At 46.4% G+C, this 19977-nt stretch overlaps 1 protein-coding gene across 1 annotated transcript; it reads right to left on the reverse strand.

Moving 5' to 3' along the window:
* Window positions 1-1511: 1511 nt before the first annotated feature.
* On the reverse strand, window positions 1512-19097 carry STARD7 (StAR related lipid transfer domain containing 7). The gene is made up of 9 exons (XM_026715175.2): window positions 18726-19097; window positions 12332-12787; window positions 8258-8466; window positions 7371-7420; window positions 5977-6087; window positions 5164-5246; window positions 4442-4541; window positions 3645-3729; window positions 1512-1969 (listed from the first exon to the last, which is right to left on the reverse strand). The coding sequence occupies exons 2-9, from the start codon at window positions 12754-12756 to the stop codon at window positions 1767-1769; spliced, it is 1266 nt and encodes a 421-aa protein (XP_026570960.1). The 5' UTR covers window positions 12757-12787; window positions 18726-19097; the 3' UTR covers window positions 1512-1766.
* Window positions 19098-19977: the final 880 nt, after the last annotated feature.

Consider the following 19977-nt stretch of genomic DNA (forward strand, 5'->3'; position numbering starts at 1 on the left):
CTCCAAGGGGAAAAATTGTACCCCCCCCTTCCTCTTTCTTACACTGGCCACCCCAGGAAGCTGGCTAGCTGGCCTCTCACCAAGCAGGACCCCCCCACCCACCTCCAACTTAGCAAACAGGCACGTATGGGACCAACATACACGAAGAAGAGTTCGTGTTGCTTTAAATTAAGGGTCCCCAAACTTGGCCCCTTTTAAGACTTGGTGGACTTCAACTCCCAGAATTCCTCCTCCTCCTCCAGTCTTGTCAGCTCAGGGATTCTGGGAGTTGGAAGTCCACCAAGTCTTAAAAGTGGCCAAGTTTGGGGACCCTTGGCTTAGCACAGAGGTCTCCAAATGTGGCCACTTTTAAGACTGGTGGACTTCAACTCCCAGAATTCCTCCTCCTCCAGTCATGTCAGCTCAGGAATTCTGGGGGTTGGAAGTCCACAAGTCTTAAACTTGCCAAGTTGGAAAACCCTTGTTCCAGGAGATAGGAGAACAAGAACTGAGAACAGAGTTTCCAAACTTGGCCACTTTTAGGACTTGTGGACTTCAACTCCCAGAATTCCTCCTTCTCCAGTCATGTTAGTTCAGGGATTCTGGGAGTTGAAGTCCACCAGTCTTAAAAGGGGCCACGTTTGGAGACCTCTGCTTTGAACCGCCACGCCCCACTTCAGAGACGGCGTCTTTTTGAACAGTCGAGACAGCACTTCTTGTCACTCTTTCCTCCCCTCGGACGAGAAGGAAAAAAGGCCCCAAGGCAGCCAGTTTGCAAAAGGGGAAGAGATTTAAAGCGGCAGAAGAAGGTGTCGCTCGGTGGGCAGAGGCGTCAATAACGGGCGATGGCCTTAAACGCCAAGGGGCTCTCGACAGGCCCGCTGCCCATTTCCGGTGGCCAAAGAGGTGTGGCGTTCAGCTGCGCCCCAGGGAACAAAAACCAAAGAAGAAGAAGAAGAAGGCACATTGGCAGCAAAGCAGCCCCTCTGCAAGCGGAGCACAAGATTTAAAAGAGAGAGAGAGAGAGAGAGAGAGAGAGAGAGAGAGAGAGAGAGAAGAGGAAGAGGAAGAGGAAGAGGAAGAAGAAGAGAAGAAGAAGAAGAAGAAGAAGAAGAAGAAGAAGAAGAAGAAGAAGAAGAAGAAGAAGAAGAAGAAGAAGAAGAAGAAGAAGAAGAAGAAGAAGAAGAAGAAGAAGAAGAAGAAGAAGAAGAAAGAGAAGAAGAAAAGGAGGAAGCCTCCATGAGGTTGCAGGACCCAGCCCCTGGGGTTGTAAACAGTTGGGGGGCTGGCTGGGGTCACCCCAGGCTGCAGCGGCCTCCACGCCGTTCACCTCTACGAAAGAGAGAGGAGAGGCCAATAACCCGGAAACTCTACTCAGCATTTCCCCAAAAGGCTTGCAGGGAGGAGCCTTCAGGATTGGGGGAAGAAGAAACGAGGCCCTTTCATCCACCCGACCCCCCCCCAAGAATATTTCCCACCCACCCACCCCCCACCCCCCAGGGTTAAAAGCAAATAAGATCACGACGCAGAAGTGGCCGCACAAAACTGTTTTTCAAGATGGCCGAGCCTGAGTTCCCCAGGGCTGACGGTGTTGCTTTCGTTCGAGGAGGAGACGTGGCCGAGAAGGGGGAGGAAGAGGAGGAGGAGGAGGAGGAGGAGGAGGAGGACAGACGCAGGTGATCGAGCTCCCAAAGACAATCTTTCTCCGTGGCTTGGGCCCTTTTCTTCACAGCCTGGAGCAAGAGGCGTGGGGCTGGCGACGTTGCAAGCCAAGCCCTCGCTTCCTTTTAAGCATAGTCTATCTGAATAGGGCTGCGGGCTCCTTCGTTCTTGTGCTCCTGGCTGGGCGTGCCGGCCTTCCCTTCCCCGCTGCTGTTCTCGCCCCCGCTCTCCCAGGGCTTGGAAGCGGCGATATAGTCTTTCAAAACGATTTCCATGTTCCTGGCCTTCAGCGCTGCCGAGTGCAGTTTCTCCAAGAAGTCCGGCATGCCTGGGACGGGGGGGACAATGAAGGGGGAGGGTAGGGGTGAAGAGGACACAGACAGGTGGGTGGAGTGGTCGACGGGGAACCCAACACCTACATGCGGTTGGTGAAGCTGTTCCTCCTTCAAAAGCACTTCGGCGTTTTGAATTAAGGGGAGATCCCAGTGGCCTGCAATCTTGGGGACGGGGGAGGGGGGGAGAGCAGGGGTCGCCATCCTTTTGGACCTCAGGGACCACCAAACTCATCCTTTTTAATCCCGCGGACCCTGAAAAAATCCCCCCCAAAAGTCTGCGGGAAAATTCCCCACGCCATTTTCCCTACCGATCGATCGTTCTTTATTTGGGATCTCAGGATACCGTCTCCAGCTCTGTTCTCAGGAGGAATGAAAGAGAGAGAGGAGAGACTTTTGGCTTCATGCAAGGAAAACAGCAGAAGCTGCAGTAGTCTTTCTTTCTCTCCCCCAAACTCTGCCAGAAACGAGTCTTTCCCAGCGCAGCCTCTAGGAGCAGGAGGCCTTGCAGGGCCCCAAAGACTCGTTTCTGGCGGAGTTTGGGGGAGAGAAAGAAGGACTTTTGCTGCTTTCCTTGTGTGCAGCCAAAAGCAGAAGAAGAAAGAAGCGGAAAGAAGCAGCCCGGTGGCCAGGCCAGGCGCGTGTGGGGCAAGTTCTCTCCCCTACTCCCTTTCCACCTCCCTTCACTGCCTTGTGTTGTGCGCAATGCAAGGGACACAAGACTTGTGTTCCCGCCGGCCACGTGGGCGGCTCAGCCTTGTGTTCCCGTGCAGCCTGGATTAATTGCTTTGGGGGGGGACATTTCTCTGCGGACCACCAAAATTTTCTCGTGGACCATCAGTGGTGCCCGGCCCACCAGTTGGAGACCACTGCCTTAAAGACCTCCTCGTCTTGGGATTTAAGACTGAAGAGCCATCCCGCTCACACCAATTGCGACTTGGGCGACATGGAAAGGCAGGATCCGCCCATAAGGCCGCTGCTGTGGCCGGCCAAAGCCCAGAGCTGCACTCAGGAGTGAAACCTTCTAGGCAACTGAACAAGAATTCTGGGGACTTTGTTCCGCTTGGCAGAAATGGAACCTGAAGGGGCGCCTTTTAAATCTACTAAGCGTCAATAGCCGATTTTGAATAAGTCCAAAAGGATCACCTTCTTCGTTTAACAACCCCATAATCCCTTGCTGGGTGGAGTCTGGGCAACTGAATGGAGCTAGCGGAGTATTTCAATGGCCGGATACTCTTCCTGTCGCCAATGAGGAGTTTTGTTCAGCAGATGTATATTGCCAGTGTGCCCAGAGAGAGAGAGAAATATCTGCCTCCACCTAGGATCGAACTCATTGCACCACTCCAATGAGTTCACAAGGATGCTTGTAACAAAAGGGTGTGGCTCTCCAATACCACGCCTGACCCTGAACCTCATAGGCCAAAGAAGCCCCTGTGATACAAAGCCAACTTCTTTTCACCCAAGGATAATTTTCAACTCGCTTCAACGTAGTAAAGGAGACTTATTCACATCGTCAGGCCTTCAAAATTGAAACGGGGGGATTGTTTTGGATCATGCCCTTCTGGGATCTGAGATCACCTGGTGTCTTACACAACCAACTCAAAGAGTTCTCGTTCTGCCATGTTGGGGAGCCTGTTCTCTAGGCTGAAGAATCACAGTCCCCAAACTCACCACTGGAAACCATCCAGCTGACACAGTATCGAGGAAACACGGTTTGTGGGTTGTCACTGTACGTGAGCAGGTAGTCGAAGCCATTCTGAAACGAGAAACGATACGGATTACTACTCCTTGTAACGAGGAGTTCCGCAGCTATCTGCACGGCGAGGTAGCTTGCCCAATGTAACCCTTTTGCTACCCAAAACAAAATCAGTGGGAACGACTTGCTTCCAGAAGTCGTGAATGCTCCAACGCGGAAGAGATTGTAACAACCATTTTGTCTGAACTGGTGTAGGGCTTCCTGCCTAGGCAGGGGGTTGGACTAGAAGACCTCCAAGGTCCCTTCCAACTCTCTTATTCTGTTACAGTGAAAAAATAAATTATAAAAGAAAAGTGCTTGTTGTGTAGAATGTGTAGCAAGAGAGGGAACTCATTCTCAAACCAGTTTAATGTCATTTTTGACAACAATTGAAGAAAACCTAAAAATACAAAGGTATCTGGCTTAGAGAATCTTGGCCCCCACCCATTTTGCATTAGAAAAAGATGATCGTGAAATTAAATGACCAATGCTGTTGCTGCCCTGACCAAATAGTCAAGGTATAAAAGACTGGCAAGGATTATAAAGATGATATATATGGCTAATTCTGAGGCCTAAAATACAATAAAATGTGTATAATAAGTCAAAAATAACAGGGGTCAGACACACATTAACAATGGTTGCTTCAGCCTCTTAAATATTTCTGCTCCCTGTAAAGAAAACCTCTACTAAATTTCAGATTCCCGTTTAAAAAAAATACAATAAAGGAACTCACCTCATCAAATGATTTGTGAGGATGGATAACCATTTGTGACTCGTAGGTTCGGACACGGACAAATTCAGGATCTTCGGGGACGCCTGGATGTTCTACCGCTCTGAGGAAAATTAAGAAAAAAAAGGATATTATGCTTCCCCCCAAAACCAAACAACCATCAGTTGTTAAACAACCATTAATTCTGGGACTGCAAACATGGTGCAATTCTTGTAGAGTGGGGCATATCAATTTTTTCCAATTTTCCATTTTCCAAACATTAATGGGTGCTCAAAAGTTGTGACCTGCCTTGGGGATTTCAAAGGGTTCCTTTAATGTAATTTAGATGTGCTTAGTAAGCAACTAAGATTACTTAGTAAGCAAGATTATTTTGACAGAGATATGGGAAAATGGCCTTGAGCTTGACATGCCTGCAGTACACAACGCACATTACGCCTTGTTCTGTGCCTAAAAAGTTTCAGTGACAGGACAAAGGAAACAGAGGGAAAGGTCCAAAAAGTGTTTCAGGGATCTCAAATTGATAGGCACGTTGAAACTTGGAAAAAAAAAAAGAGCACAACTGGAGTTTCCAAAAGAGCTTCGCAACAACACTGGCACTCGTTTCTCCTACATCCTTCCGGCATTTGCCCGAGAACCTTTCCAGAAGGTTTTAGAAACCCAGATCTTAGCCGGCGGCTGGACGGATGGATTGGTCCTTTTGACATGCAATGAAGGCGCCTCCTTACCGTGATACCAGCACCATCAGGTTGTTCTCTTGGTCCACATCATACCGCCGAACATAAACGTAATCCCGCGAATACATTGGATACTGGAAAGGGATGGAGGAAGAAGAAAAGAGCAGTGTTGTGATGACCCAAAGGGGCGTGGCACAAAAGCAACCAAGTCACAAAAGTAGGTAAAGTCCCTTTAATTCCTCCAACTTGGCCCCCCAGTGTCCAGTTATCATCGGCTGGAGAAAAAAACTCTACCAAGAACAGTTTTTAAAGGAAAGAAATTCAGTCCGACCCCCAAGTACATACTGTATAAATTAGAAATAAAAACCAACACAAACCACACTGCAGCGATTAACGGGATAGGGCAGGATAAGGAATGGCGGAACTCAAAAGATAACGAAACACACAGTGTTGGGAGGACACCGGAACCCAGATAAAGCGTGACAAACCAAAATAATTTATGCTTTGCTTCCAGCAAGGTGCTGTGCGCAAACACCCTTTTAAAATCCTGTTTTCCCAGCTGCAGCTAATGGAGGGAATCAGGGCCCTTTTCTCCCCCGTAAACCATGTTGCTCCCTTATCTGTTCCTTCCTGCGTGCCCTAGGATGAAGAGGGGGCCTGGGTCTTCCTCTGAATGCCCAGCTGGACTGTGTCCTTCCCCAGTTTCCTCCACAGCCAACAGAGCCACACTCCCACTCCGTCAGCTGCTCGACCTCCCCCTCGGAATCAGATTCTAAGAGGGGCATGACAAGTGTCATTAGTCTGGGTGGCTTGTGACAATGCACCTGGCTACTAGCAGCACTGGGCAAAGGAAGGAGGCCTTACCGGAAAGTGAGTTACCCAGTGCACTACCTCCGAGCCCGTATCCCGGTCTCTCTCAATCACTTCCAGTTTGATCACGAGGGAGTCCCATTTCTTCCGATATTCCGTATCCAGCTACAAGAGAAGAAGCCACGCATTCTCAAGTCAGCTAACCTAAGCTTTCAGTTTGCTGACGCAATTCCCCCAAAACAGACTACGAAGCCAACATCAAAAATCCTGAGGTTTCCTGATTGGTTTCCATCTCGAACTAAAAGTTCCTCTCTCCCCTGAGAAGGTGGAAATAAATCCTTCATTTTCAGGGGATTTTCGGAGATTAACTTGTTAGGCTTTCGTTTCCCTCGAAAGGGTAAGCAAGTGAGAAGATCAGAATTCAGGGAAGAGTAGAGAAAAACGAATTTATTCTTCCCTGCTCTTTTAAACCCAGAACCCGTTCTGCAGAAAATGCAGAAAAGGTATAGAACAGAACGTAAAATGTAAATGATGTGTGTGTGTGTGTGTGTGTGTGTGTGTGTGTGTGTGTGTGTGTGTATGTATGGAAAAGTCGATGCCATAACTTACTGCAAAAATTGCATATAAGATTTGTTTTTAAACGTGTAAAAATTAAATTAAACTTTCTAAAAAAAATAAAAATAACAGAATGTCTGAAGGGATAAAAAAAAATAAGGTAGGAGGATGAAGAAGAAATTATAACAGGAGATATTTTGGAAAGCCAGAAAGAAGTGTTGTGGGCCAAAGCTCCTCCCCTTAATAGCACGTGTATTTATTGACAATTGGTCATCGGACTATCAGCTTGACCAAGGTAAGCAAATTTTTAAAAAGTATTTTTTTAAAATTATTTTTAAAAAGAAAGGAAGTGAGGAAATAGACATACATTACTCATTTCATTAGAGGATTGGCAAATTAGGGGAAAATGCATCCCAATGAAATGCTATTTTTCAATAAAAACAAGGAAGCATCTTGGTGACCGTTATGGAAAACCAGCTCGGTGCATTGGATAGGTCTGTATATAAAATACAGTACTTAACAGAAAAAAAATAAATGGTAGTGAAGGAAAGTGAGCGTTTAAGACTTGTTTCCAGCTGCAGTGAACTATTTTCCAAAGCTGTTGAGCTTGCCACCAAATACAGTAAAAACATTCCACCTTAATTTTTCAATTTTTGAACGTGCATTACCCATTTTAACCACCAGCCCTGGAGAAATGGACTAGCAGAATATCTTACAGTAATTTTGTCTTGATTTGCCCTATTTGGAACTATTTGGCTATGCTTCTGAGAGGGCCCTCACATCCCTCCTACAAGAAGAACAGGACAAGCAGAATGTAGGCTGGCTTCAAGACTTAATCAACAGGAGGTACCCTACCGTCAATGAGAAACAGGAAGCGGCGTGGGAGAACTCACCTGCACATTGAAAAACTGTCTTGGTGTCACATCTGTGTATGTTCCAAAGACTAAAAGAGAAAGGCAAATCTCAGAGCGGGCAGTAAAGTAAACGCGGGTCTTGGTTAGACTACAAATCGTAGGTGGTGGGCTCCAAAGCACCCGAACGCACCTTGCTTGTTAGGGACCAGACTCAAGTTTTTAAAGATCAGTTTAATTGAAAACATAAACAGTAAACAGCGAAGGAGAGCATCTTCCGCTCGTATCATCTTTCGTTTCCTTATTTATTTCAATTACAATAGTTCTGGCCCTCAGATAGAATGCATTCTTAAGGGAATAAAAACGGAGCCGTGGCTGAAATTCAATGCTCCTGGCTGTCGAAAGACAATGGTAAAACTGGGAAGCGGCTCTTAGAAGGAATATGGGAGATGGGGTGTGTGTGTGTGTGGGGGGGGGGAATCTCATCAGTTAAGGTCTTTGTCTAAAAGCCACAGACTGCGCTGCTGGAGCTGTGGCCTTGTAAGGGGCACAGTCACGTCTTTTGCTTCATAATCACTTTGCTCAGCGATGGGAATTCTGGTCCCAAATAGGAGCGTAACCTCAGGGCTCCCTACACGAACTTGTAAGTGATAAAAATTGGCCCAACTACGGAGAGCCACTGGAAAACGTTAGGACCGACTTAGAAATCCCTGAATCTGGATTTTTAAGATTCCCTCGGCCCTTATTAAGCCTTGAACGTGGCTTTGCAAGCTTTACTTTCCGTCCAATAATTATTAGTGGTTAATTCAATTTAAATGTTGCCCATCTCGCTATCCAGAGCGAATTAAGCAGCCCAACTTGGCCAGACAGACTTGTGATCTGTGTACTAAGACAAGAGCGAGTTCATGGAAGAAGAGGGGTGAGGCTACCTCGATACTGGTACATATGACCCCCGCCAACCGGACGCCTCCATAGTTTGAAGTGCTTCTTGTTGACCACCATTTCCCAACTCTGCTCTTCGGGATCAGACGAGACGCCTTGAAAGGTGCTTTCCTCCAACTCCTGCATCTGGTCGTCTTCCATGTTGCTTGGGAAGAACTTCGATATTTCTTGCATGTGTTTCATTTCTTGCACCGACCTGGGGAGGACAATGTTGAAACGTGTCAGCTTATTCTGGTTAGATAGATAGATAGATAGATAGATAGATAGATAGATAGATAGATAGATAGATAGATAAATAGATAGATAGATAGATAGATAGATAGATAGATAGATAGATAGATAGATAGATAGGTAGATAAACAGATAGGTAGATAAACAGATAGGTAGATAAATAGATAAGATAGATAAATAAAATAGATAAATAAATTAGATAGACAGACAGACAGAATAACTCTATTGTCATGTTGAATCTACACTAATTGGCATACATTAAAATGAAATATATTTGCATACAGCTCTCAAAGGGTCTCCACCTCCAATATACACTACATAACCATGACACAATAAACAAACAAATATGCGAATACCCACATATATTATATGACACAGAGAAACACCAGTCTAGTTCAGATGTACAAGGCAAGAAAAACGAATCTTGACTGTTTTCCTAAACCCATCCCCATGGACTTGCTGGGTAACATTTAATCAACCTATATTTGGCAAGGGAATAAGAAACTACTGAAACAAATGCTGCCTTTTTATTCTAAAAAAGAAATATTTTTTTTTGATTTTTTGCTGGATTTCCGTCCAAGTTCTAACCTGGCTGGTTATTCTTAGCAAGCTAAGACCAGCTCAGTGCTGCCATCAACAGGGTTTTTTTATTTCTATTCTTTTGCATTATCTTAATCAAAGAGCAGCTCTAGTTGCACTAGAGCTCCATCACTGGAGGTGTTTAAAAAGAGACTGGACAACCCTTGGTCTGAAATGGTATAAAGTCTCATGCTTGAGTAAAGGGCTGGACCAGATGATCTCCAAGCTCCCTTCCAACTCTGTTATTCTATTATTGGATTTAGGGTTCGACATTATATGTGACTCCAGCCATTTTCTGGTTAGCCATGAGTGAGGCTATTAACTCTAACATGGATGACATTCAGTGGAAGGCCACATGTTTGAAATATGTCGAATGCACGCATGACTAAAGAGGCTGAATGAGGGCAACAGGTAAATCAAGTCAAATCATCTACTGATCTTCCAAAGAGCTGCATTTATTAGGACAACTGTTACATAAATCTGGAAGCTTCCAGATCAACGGTACTTAACCTAAACAGGTAGATACCTCTTGTTCTCTTCAACTGAGCTTGCGCAATGGACATTCCTCTCTTGACTTGGATTTGCGCTGAAGTCAACGTTGAAGGGAAACAATTCCATCCGAAATGTGGGTTCATAAAAAGCATATTAGGCAGCCAGGGACCGGGCCAGTGTCACTCAGAGAAGGTTGGGGCGAAGTGGGAAGACCGGGCCAAATCTTTTTCACCCTACTTCCAACATTCATCACTACAGAGACCTTGTCAAAAGCCCAGGGGATTACAGGTGAAGTGCTTGGGCAGGAGTGGCCTGGATTACGCAAAGCGTTACAACGTTTGTGCAAGACTCAGTCCTGAGCTCAGCAACACGCAAACAGCCAAAAGGTGTGTTGCGAGACCTCACCTGCTATTGGTTCAGAACAGATTTGCAGCACACTGATACCTACTCCAAGTTCTCTAAACATTAAACTTTCTGAGGACGCTTAAATATACGAAGAGTTGCCTTTCCTGGAGTTAAAAAGTTTATTGTGAGCTTCATGGCTACTGCCTAGTTCTCAGCAGCCACCTTGCATTTATTTTCATGTCGGAAGATTTACTAAATCTACGTTTCAGGAATTTCTCATGGTATCTTTCCTTCTCTCCTTCCTTTTCACATCTTCTAGGCCAGGAGTCCCCAATCCTTTCGGAACTGGGCTGCGCGAGCGTGCACACACGCGGCTCCACTTGCACAAACGGCGGGTGAGCGCATATGCATGCAAAGCTCCATTTGTGCGAGGGGTTGTGTGCCCACTGCTTGTGCAAAGGGAACTACGCACACACACTTGCTCACCTGCAGCCACCCCCTCTCCCCCTACCCACCAGTCCACAACGCTGGAAAGGTCCCTACCATCACCTCACCATCAATGCTTCAAGATGAGCTTCCCCAACTCCCAATCCACAGCCCACCAGGAACTGGGCTGTGTAACTAACTGAGCAGAGCCCCATCCTTGCACGTACATGCTCCAGGCAGCATGCAAAACCACATCCTGCCCTCCACAGAACCAGTCCCTGGTGCCCAAAAGGTTGAGGGGTGCTGCTTTAAGACGATAGTTTCAGCCACAGTGATCATTTCCAGAAAGAAGAGAAAGTTTAGTACCCCACGTTCCTGCAGAAGGGGGCCGAATTATTTAGTTTTATAAAGCAGCAAAGCTTCTAAACTTAACACATATATCCGCTGGCCCCCCCTCATATAAGAACAATGGTCTGCTAAACTCAGCAGCACACAGACAACTTCAAAAAGTCTCTTAAAGAGGCCCAGTGGAAATGAGGGCTAAGCAAGCCTCCCAGTTTCAAAGCTTAGGAAATATGAAGTTTAACGCTGAATTTGCAAAGACTTCCAAGCACTGAGGGATGTTTCTTCAAGGCAGCATTAATGGGAAAATGAGGCCTTTCAGGCTCTTTGGTCCCAAGGCTGTTCGGGGCTGGGAGGAGAGCCAGAGGAATACTGGGAGCCATTGTTGGCGGCCAACTATTCAACAATGACCTCGCACATTCCCTGGGACCGGCCCCCGTTTGAGCAGAGCAGACTCCGGCAGCTTTCACTCGCTTGCATCCACTTTGTGACATGCCCGGCTCGCTCTCGGATTTTGAAATCCTGCAGGAATATATGGTCTGCTCAAGTTAGGGAATCCGGCATCTGCCAGAGGTTCAGCGCTCCAGCTTTCATCGGCGGCCAGTGGAAAGCTAATCCCAGTGGAATTGATGCCGCCCCACACTACGCAACAGGATCTACAGAATCCAGTGCACTTCGAAACAGGTATGTGGTTAAAAAAAATAAAATAAAGATCCCGATGTCCATGTAAATATTTGAAAGCACAGAATAACGAAGGCTGTTTGCTTTTACTGGGGACCACAAGTCTTGCTTTCTTCCACGTGTTAGATAACAACTCCCATAATGCCCAACCATCTATTATGATACTGACTAGGAATGAGGGAAACTGCAGAGCACTAGTTTGGAAAAAGCCACCTGGGTATAATGTTTTTGCTTATTCCTGCTTTCTTAGTCTCAAGATTGCCTGCGAAAGCTCGTATTTTAAAATGTGAAATAAAAGATATAAATGAACAGTGCGGTGAAGCATGTGTTACATAGGTAGTCCTTGTTTAAGGGCCAGTTGCTTAGCAACCATTCATAGTTACAAGGCACTTATGACCCAGTTCTGGAGTTGCAACCAGCAGTGCCCCCTTTCTGTGGCCACATAACTTCATTTGGGGTGCTTGGCAACCAGCTTGCCTTTAAATCACACGATACAATTTCATGAGGGATTTTATTTTGGGGGTTGTTTTGGCCAGAAACCAGCCTTTTCAACCCGTTTTTGGCCAAAACCCGCCCACAGGAATGCACTGACTTGCTTAAGGTCTGCTGCAAAAAAGGGGTCATAAGATTATCAGGTTATTCTCTATTCTATTCCATCCCTATCCAATTCAAGCCGCCAAGGCTGGACACTCCTGCTCTACAGCAACAGCCAGCTTGACTGATAATTATGGCACCAAAGAGAAACCCGGCTCAAGGCACCTGCTGGATGCACGAGAGCTAACAGAAAATCTCTTCCCTCCAAGTGATAATCCTGCCCTGGTCACCGAGGAATTAAAAGGAAATTGGGTTACGACGTGCCCTGTTACCAACACGGGGGGAGCCCCGTCCACCAGCAACACACGCACACGCACACACACGCACACACACCCTGTGAGCCTTAGAAGAAAGGGGAGAAGACCACCTACCTCTTCAGCTCTTCTTCTTTGATCCTCTCCTCTTCCCACAGGAACACTCCAGTGAGGGCTGCCATCAGCTTGCAGGCGTTGGCATGATGACCCCGGAACCGGCGCCACAAGGAAGAGAAGAGACTCCTACGCGCCCTCTCCGAGTAAATGTTACTGTACAGCTGAGTGATTTGCTGAGCGCGCCTGATTCTCTGGCTGGTCACGTAGCTGCACTGATTGGCCAGCAGGGAGAGGAGGCTCTTCTGCCCCGGGTCTTGCTCGGAGCCTTTCCGAAGCCACGTAAGCAGCCACTGGTACTTGCTCCTCAGGAAGTCCTCACTCCACCACGCGTTCCGTGGCTTCCCTTCGTAGCTGATGAAGCGGGATGAGTTTGCGTAAAGGGAATAAAGGCTGGAGGGCGGCCTCCACTGAAGTGGGTGGAACATTCCTGCCACGCCTCACGGACCAGTCAATGCCCTGGAACCAAACCAACAAAACAAACACAAAGTCACAACACAGCACCAGTCACAACGTTTGGTATCTCCCTATTTGGGATTCTCCTCTCTTGATTGGGTAGACGGCATCACAATTAAAGGGAGCTTCAGTTTAGGGTTCAGAGAGGAACTTAGAGCAGCTACTTCAATAACCGATGTTAGCAATCCATTAGAGCAGAGGTCTCCAACCTTGGCCACTTTAAGACTTGTGGACTTCAACTCCCAGAATTCTCCAGCCAGCTGGCTGGAGAATTCTGGGAGTTGAAGTCCACAAGTCTTAAAGTGCCAAGGTGAGACCTCTGCGTTAGAGATTACAGACCACATATAAATCCCCAAAAATCATTATAAAACGCCTTTGTTTTGGTCAGCCTATTTTTCCGGGTTTTTTTTTTAAACAAAAGGATATCTATTGACGCTGTTTTAGTAAATACGCCAAAAAGAAAGCACAGTTAAAAGAATTATTCTGCTGTGCTGTTCCTTTTTCTTTGTTCTTTTGCTTAATGTTGCTTTTGCTTTAGTTTTTATTCTAAAATGATTTATTTCAGCCTCTTCCACAGAACTGAATACAGGAAAGGACCGGCAGATGTATCAGTAGCAGGTTTATGTAAGAAAGGTTAATATGCCATATATTCATTGGATTTAGTTCTCCCCCACCCACCCCAAAAAAATCTGGTCCCAAAGTATAAAATGGAATGAAATTATTGATCCTGCGTTTCTCAAGCGCAGAGATAAAATACCTGGATTCCTACATCCCGCTATGATGGTTTATAAATACACGAGCTTCATATGATATGGCAGATCAAAAACAAACATTGAAGGTGCAACGCATAAGCATGAAACAACATGAAATCGCTATTAAAAATGCACAGATGAAGAGAATGATGGCTGGAACTAGAAAGAAAGAAAGCTTTTATGGAATTCAAACGTTCAAACCAACGAGTGTATCCAGAGACAGATGTTTTCCCCAACACAGTGAAACCATTCATGAGGACAAGGGAGAGAGGAAAGTCAACCGCATCACATTTTCTCCACAAGCAGAACTCCTTGTCTCGCTATTCAACATTTCCAGCATGGAAAGATTCTGTCTTGGGGAAGCAAGAGTCAAAAAAAAATAATAAAATAAGAAGCATGCTTCCTCTACCGCTATTCTCAGCATCCCATTACAGGCCTCAAAAGCAGATACAGTAATTGGTATTAGCAACAGGATCAGCTGGCTTCGCAGCAACCTAAAAATGACCCCGAGGCAGGAATGCTTACAGCATACCTCCGTACAGTAGTTCAGCCAAAAGAGGAACGGTGCAAGGGGCTTCTTCTGCAGGAGAGATTCCTGCAGCAGCTGCCAAGCAAGACCCTCGCCCAAAGAGTCTTCCGACTCTCAACGGTATCGAGTAGCGGAGAAACGCCCCTGATGGTTAGCTGCGCTCTGGCTGTATCGGGAACACACGCTCATCAGCCTGCCCGCTCTACCCAGAGATTAACGTTGTAGACAGAAGTGAGGTTGTGAAAAAAGGAGTAGGCAGATCTCACAGGTGCGATTGTATCTGTTGGATCAAAGCTTTTGAGGGCTTGCCAAATGCTGAGGTGTAAGATGCAAAATCCAATTAAACTCCAGTGCTTCGTTCCTTGCCTGAGAAGAACAGCAACTCTTCAAAAGCAGCAAATGGCAGAATTCTAATTTTCTATTCCAGTTTAAAAGAATCCATCAGTAGCTGCAATCTATTTCAGAATCAGAAATATATTATTAAGAGCTTGAAAAGGGGGGAAAAAGAAACCTTTAATGGCTGCACAATAAAGTAAATATTAAGCAGAGAGACTCATCTTTAACTTTACAAACGACAGAATTAATCTGATGCCAGCTCATAATCTTTACTGTACCCTGATTCCTTGAAGCTTTAAGTAAATATTATTAGAGGACCAAGAACTGTACTGAAGAGCCTTAAAAATATGAGCCGGGAAGATAGTATACAAACGTAAGCTCAGATACCTGCTTTTTGTCAATTACAAAATAGAGAAAATGTCATCCTCTCTTTTTCAGATATGTTTGCAACACAATATGACTTCAGTAATCTGGCCAAACCTCACCCACCTCGTTCTTTCCAAATCGATTCCTTCCTGCCATGTTCTGCCCTAAGTGGGACGTCCATAAATATAACGGATTAACTCTCATAATCCCTCATGTAGCATGACCAACAATAATACAGGTAGGATAAAACAGTTAGAATGGGAAGTGTGTCCTACACTAATTTCTCCACCTTGGCAACTTTAAGATATGGGGACTTCAACTCAAGTTAAACTTACTTCAACTTAAAACGGTGCTGTAGCTGAGAAATACCGTCCGACACTATCTTGTGACTCCATAGAGAACAAATCCTACAAAACAATTTTCACCATCAGCAATCTCAGGTTAAAAAAACCCACAAACCTGTACAGTAGAGTTGTGAAGGTATGTTTAAAAGTCATACAGGACAAATGTCAGATTAGAACAATTTCTACTGAGGTCTTGGAAGATAAGGACAGTTACAAAACGGTGCAGAGGTTCTATTACTCTACGACTTTCAACAGCACGGCTATTCACAATAGGTACAAATTCACTTGCATTATCCCTAGCAGTTTGCAGAGAAACGTTTTAATTTTTAGCGTGTGCCCAACTGCTTACATCAGAAGGTAGCAAATTATAGATTTGAGCCAAAATACAGCCAACTGAAAGCTGAAAGGTATTTGCTCTTCCCTTTGCACATGGCCTCGATCAGAAAGCTACACAAATACACAGATAACATTCAGTCAGATGACTTTTCAGTTAATTTAATGCCGTGTGCAATCTAGAGCAACAATTTCACACTCTCTTGAAGACCATCAGGATTGGCAAAGTCAGAAAAGGATACTGAATTGTATTAAATATCTGCCATGCACCACTGGTGAGAATTATAAAGAATTGTTTATTTACTCCTGTAATATGGCTTTTTGAGAATATCTAGAATCAGTTTAGTTTAGTGGTAAAAGTGCTGTGGCTTAAAAAGCAGGAGACCGAGTTTTTCAGGCCTTCCTTAGGCATGAAAACCGGCTGGGTGACTTTGGGCCAATCGTACTTTATCAGCCCAACTCGCACATAGTTGTCATTGTAGGAAGAATAGAAGGCAGGTATATTAGATATGTTTGCCATTGTGACTTGTATATTTTTTAAAAAAGGCAGGACAAAAACATAATAATATAAAGATCTGCAAACAGAAGAACTGTGGCAAAAGAAAGCAAAAATAGGTGCCTGGGGTGTAATCCCGAAACATCCAGGGCACCATTGGAAGACGGTCACTCAACTGCAAAAGGCAGCTTTGCTTAGAAATGGTTTACATTATGCGACAATATTGTTATTAAATAAGCACATCTGCTTGCTCCAAGTCCTTGGGAAGGACTCAGTAGGTGGACAAAAATGCCAAATCCAGTCTGGCATAAAGAACCATTTAATTCCATGGCTCAGTTCTTTCTCCTAGGCACCCATGCAAATTAAGCTGCAGCAATGAATATACGTGCCATAATAGTAGTGTTAGGAATTAAAATCTAAAAGCCCCTGTTCTGCTCCCCCCTCCCTTTAGCCAGATTAGGCTATTAAGGGAAATCTTTTACACCAATACTCCAGTTTGGCCCCTCCATAATAAACCCCCACACCTAGGGAGGAATCTAGTGCAATCTGAATCTTTTCCAGACTGCACATGACCTCAGGGCAACATCCTAATATTCACAACCAACACGTACCTCTGGATCAAAGCTGAGAACAGCAACACCTCAATCTGTACATCTAAATACCAAGGCCCGCTTGTCCTTCTACACACCTCGATTAGCAGACCCCCTAACAATGCCTTCCATCGCTGTTGGTGGCTGAATGAATAAACCACAGACAGTCCTCAATTTACGATCAAAATTGAGCCCAAAATGTAAGTGATAAATTTGTGAATTTTGTCCCATTTGTACGGACATTTCTTAAGCGAATCACTGCACTGGTTGTTGAATCAGTAACACGGTTGCTAAGTCAATCTGGTTTCCCCCTCAACTTTGCTACGAGGATGTTGCAAAATGGTCGTAACTCCCCCTTTTTGGTGATGTTGTAACTCTGAACGGCCACTAAGCGAACTGCAGTAAGTCAAGGATTACCTGCACTCTACTTCAAGCAGCTACCCATCTGTGTTTATTCATAACCTGGCTCAGAAAACCAAACCAAGGAAGTTCTCCTGAAGTTTTATTGCAACAATAAAAGCAGACCTGGGGAAGAACCTGTAGCCCCCAGAAATTGCTGGCTCCACAGATGATATGAGCATTTAAAGGTGTACCATATCTGGCACCTGAAGGCAGGACAAGAAGCCATGGGTGGAAACTCATCCAGGAGAGAATCAACCTAGAACTAAGGAGGAATTTCCTGGCAGTTAGAACCATTAACCAGTGGAATGACCTGCCACCAGGGGATTGGACTAGATAAGATGACCTGAAATATTGATGCCGCTTTATAAAAAGCTAGTAAGGCCACACCTGGAAGAATGCAACCGATTTGGGTCACCATGCTACAAAAAAAAAAGGATGTTGAGACTTTGGAAAAAGTTGAGAGGAGAGCAACCAAGAGGATCAAAGGCCTGGAGACTAAAACATAGGAAAAACGGCTGCAGGAGTTGGGTTTGGCTTGTCTAGAGAAAAGAAGAATTGGGAGATGACACGACAGAAGTATTCCAGTATTTGAAGGGCTGCCCCAAAGAACAGGGAGTCAAGCTATTTTTTCCAAAGCACCTGAAGGTCAGACAAGAAACCATAAGTGGAAACTAATCCAGGAGAGAGAAGCACCTTGGAATTAAGGAGAAACTTCCTAACAGGGAGGACAATTAATCCGTGGGACAACTTGCCTCCAGAAGTTGTGGGGGTTTCATCACTGAAGGCTTTGAAGAAGAGACTGGACAGTCGTCTCTTCTGAGATGTTATAGGTTCACTTCATAGAATCCTAGGCTGAAAGGGGCCTCGGAGGTCTTCTAGTCCAACCCTCAGCCCAAGGATGAACTAGAAGACCTCCAAGGTCCCTCCCAGTTCCCGTTCTACTCTATAGACGCCAGGGGCCTTCAAACTTGACAGCTTTAGGACTTCCACTCCCAGAATCCCTCCTCCTCCAGTCATGTGAGCTCGGGAATTCTGGGAGTTGAAGCCCACAAGTCTTAAACTTGCCAAGTTTGAAGACCCTTGTGATAGATGATATACATACATATAGACAGATAGATGGATGGATGGATGGATATGAGAGAGAGAGAGAGAGAGAGAGAGATGATAAATAGATAGGTGATCGATACCCTCTATCGATCAGGGTATTCAATCTTGATAACTTTAAGACTGGTGGACTTCAACTCCCAGAATTCCTCCTCCTCCAGTCATGTTAGCTCAGGGATTCTGGGAGTTGAAGTCCACAAGCCTTAAACTTGCCCAGTTTGAAGGCCCTTGATTTAACGCCCCCAGGATCCCCTTATAGATACGGATCCTGCGGCGATCCTATTCATTCGGGGCGCTGACCTTCGATCCCCTTCGCGCGGTCTCAAGATGCCCAAGAAAGACCCCCACCCACCCCCTCTCAACCCTCCCCCATTTCTGGCCGCTTTACGAGGCTTCCCGTTAGCCCCCTCCCCCAATCACCCCGCCCTTCCTCCCCCCGCCAACAGACCCGAAGAAGCCGGCGGAGGCTGCAGCCACGACGCTCCCCGCAGGCTCTGAGGGAGCTTCTCCACGTCCGCCCGCCCCCTCTCCGCCTTCGCGCCCTTTTCCCAGCATTCCCTGCGGCGCCGCCAAATAGCCACCTCCCCCCGCCCCCAGGGACCCTCCTCAGGCCCCGGGGACTACTATTCCCAGAAGCCTTTTGGGGAAGGGGCTGTGGACGCGAGACGGGAGAGTGGAGGAAGCCTCACCTGACGAAGCCTCTCCCCGCGAACCCTCCAGCCGGTGGCGCGGCCCGAGAAGGGGGGGTGAAGACGGGGCGGGGCGGCGGCTTCTCCTCCTCCTGGCTTTCCCCTCCTCGCTTGAGGAGAAAGAAGCCCTCAGAAAGCGGGGCTGCGCTGGCTAGGCCGCGCCCCGCGCCCCGAGCTCGGTGCCTATTGGCCAGCGCTTAGCCATCCCCGCCCTCCGATTGGAGGAAAGAGACGTCCGTCGTCGTCTTCTTTTTTTTTTTTCTTCTTCCCCTGCGACCTCTCACGGACGGCGTGCTGACTTTCCTTCGAATCGCTCGCCCACCGAGCCTGGGAGCTCCGCCTTGTGACCCACTCAAGGGCGCCTTGGAGACAGGAGGACCCCACCCCGGCCCCCTTCCAGCGAGGCTGCCCTCGGATGGCGCCTGCGCGAAAAGTCAGGCGGCCCCAAGGACAGCCTTGTTCTGAGGCCTCCCGTTAGCAAAGGGACGATGGGAGATGCAGTCCAAGGGCAGATGGACCTTGGATTCTCCCTTAGAAAAAGAAAAAATAAATGCGGGGGGAATCCCTTTTCCGGGAGTTACCATTTGGGAAGCAGGCGTTGCTGGGCCCTGGTCTCCTCCAGAGTGGAGGGCAGCCAAGCAGCACAATTCCCAGCCTCTGGATCAGGGGGTCTTCAAACTGGACAGCTTTAAGATTTGTGGACTTCAACTCCCAGAATTCCTCCTCCAGTCATGTTACCTCAGGAATTCTGGGAATGGAAGTCCACAAGTCTTAAACTTGCCAGAGTTTGAAGAACCTTGCTCTGGATGCTATTGGGGAACTCCGGGAGCTCAATGCAGCATTTGTCCATCTTAGCCTTTTGAAGAGCTATGGACTTCAACTCCCAGAATGCCCCAGCCAGCACTTCCGAACTATACGGGCCATCCTCCACTTACAACAGCTTGCTTAGTGACTGGTCAAAGTTATAACGGCACCAAAAAAGTGGCTGTTTTTCACAGTGACAGCCATTATGGCATCTCCATGGTTAAAATTCAGATACTTGGCCACTGACTCACATTTATGACAGTTGCAGTGTCCTGGGATTGCTTTTTGCAACTTACTGACCAGCGAAGTCAAAGAAGAAACCAGATTCACTTTCAACAACTTTGTTACTATCCCAAAGATGCATTTTTTTCCAAGAGGCAACTGGACTTTCTGGTATTTTTTCTTGGAAGACATTTCGCTTCTCCTATAAGAAGCTTCTTCAGCTCTG

This window comes from Pseudonaja textilis, chromosome 9 (genome assembly GCF_049901715.1).
Source record: "Pseudonaja textilis isolate UNSWEBS1 chromosome 9, rPseTex1.2, whole genome shotgun sequence".
Classification (NCBI taxonomy): domain Eukaryota; kingdom Metazoa; phylum Chordata; class Lepidosauria; order Squamata; family Elapidae; genus Pseudonaja; species Pseudonaja textilis.

What these genes read in the sequence shown, in the direction of transcription:
- STARD7 (XM_026715175.2), bottom strand. Translation starts at nt 12,756, where the DNA reads ATGTTCCACCCACTTCAGTGGAGGCCGCCCTCCAGCCTTTATTCCCTT. An exon ending in TCATATGTACCAGTATCGAG is followed by an intron (nt 7,421 to 8,257) that starts GTAGCCTCACCC and finishes TTTCTCTTTTAG; the next exon opens with TCTTTGGAACATACACAGAT. An exon ending in CTGATGGTGCTGGTATCACG is followed by an intron (nt 4,542 to 5,163) that starts GTAAGGAGGCGC and finishes AATTTTCCTCAG; the next exon opens with AGCGGTAGAACATCCAGGCG.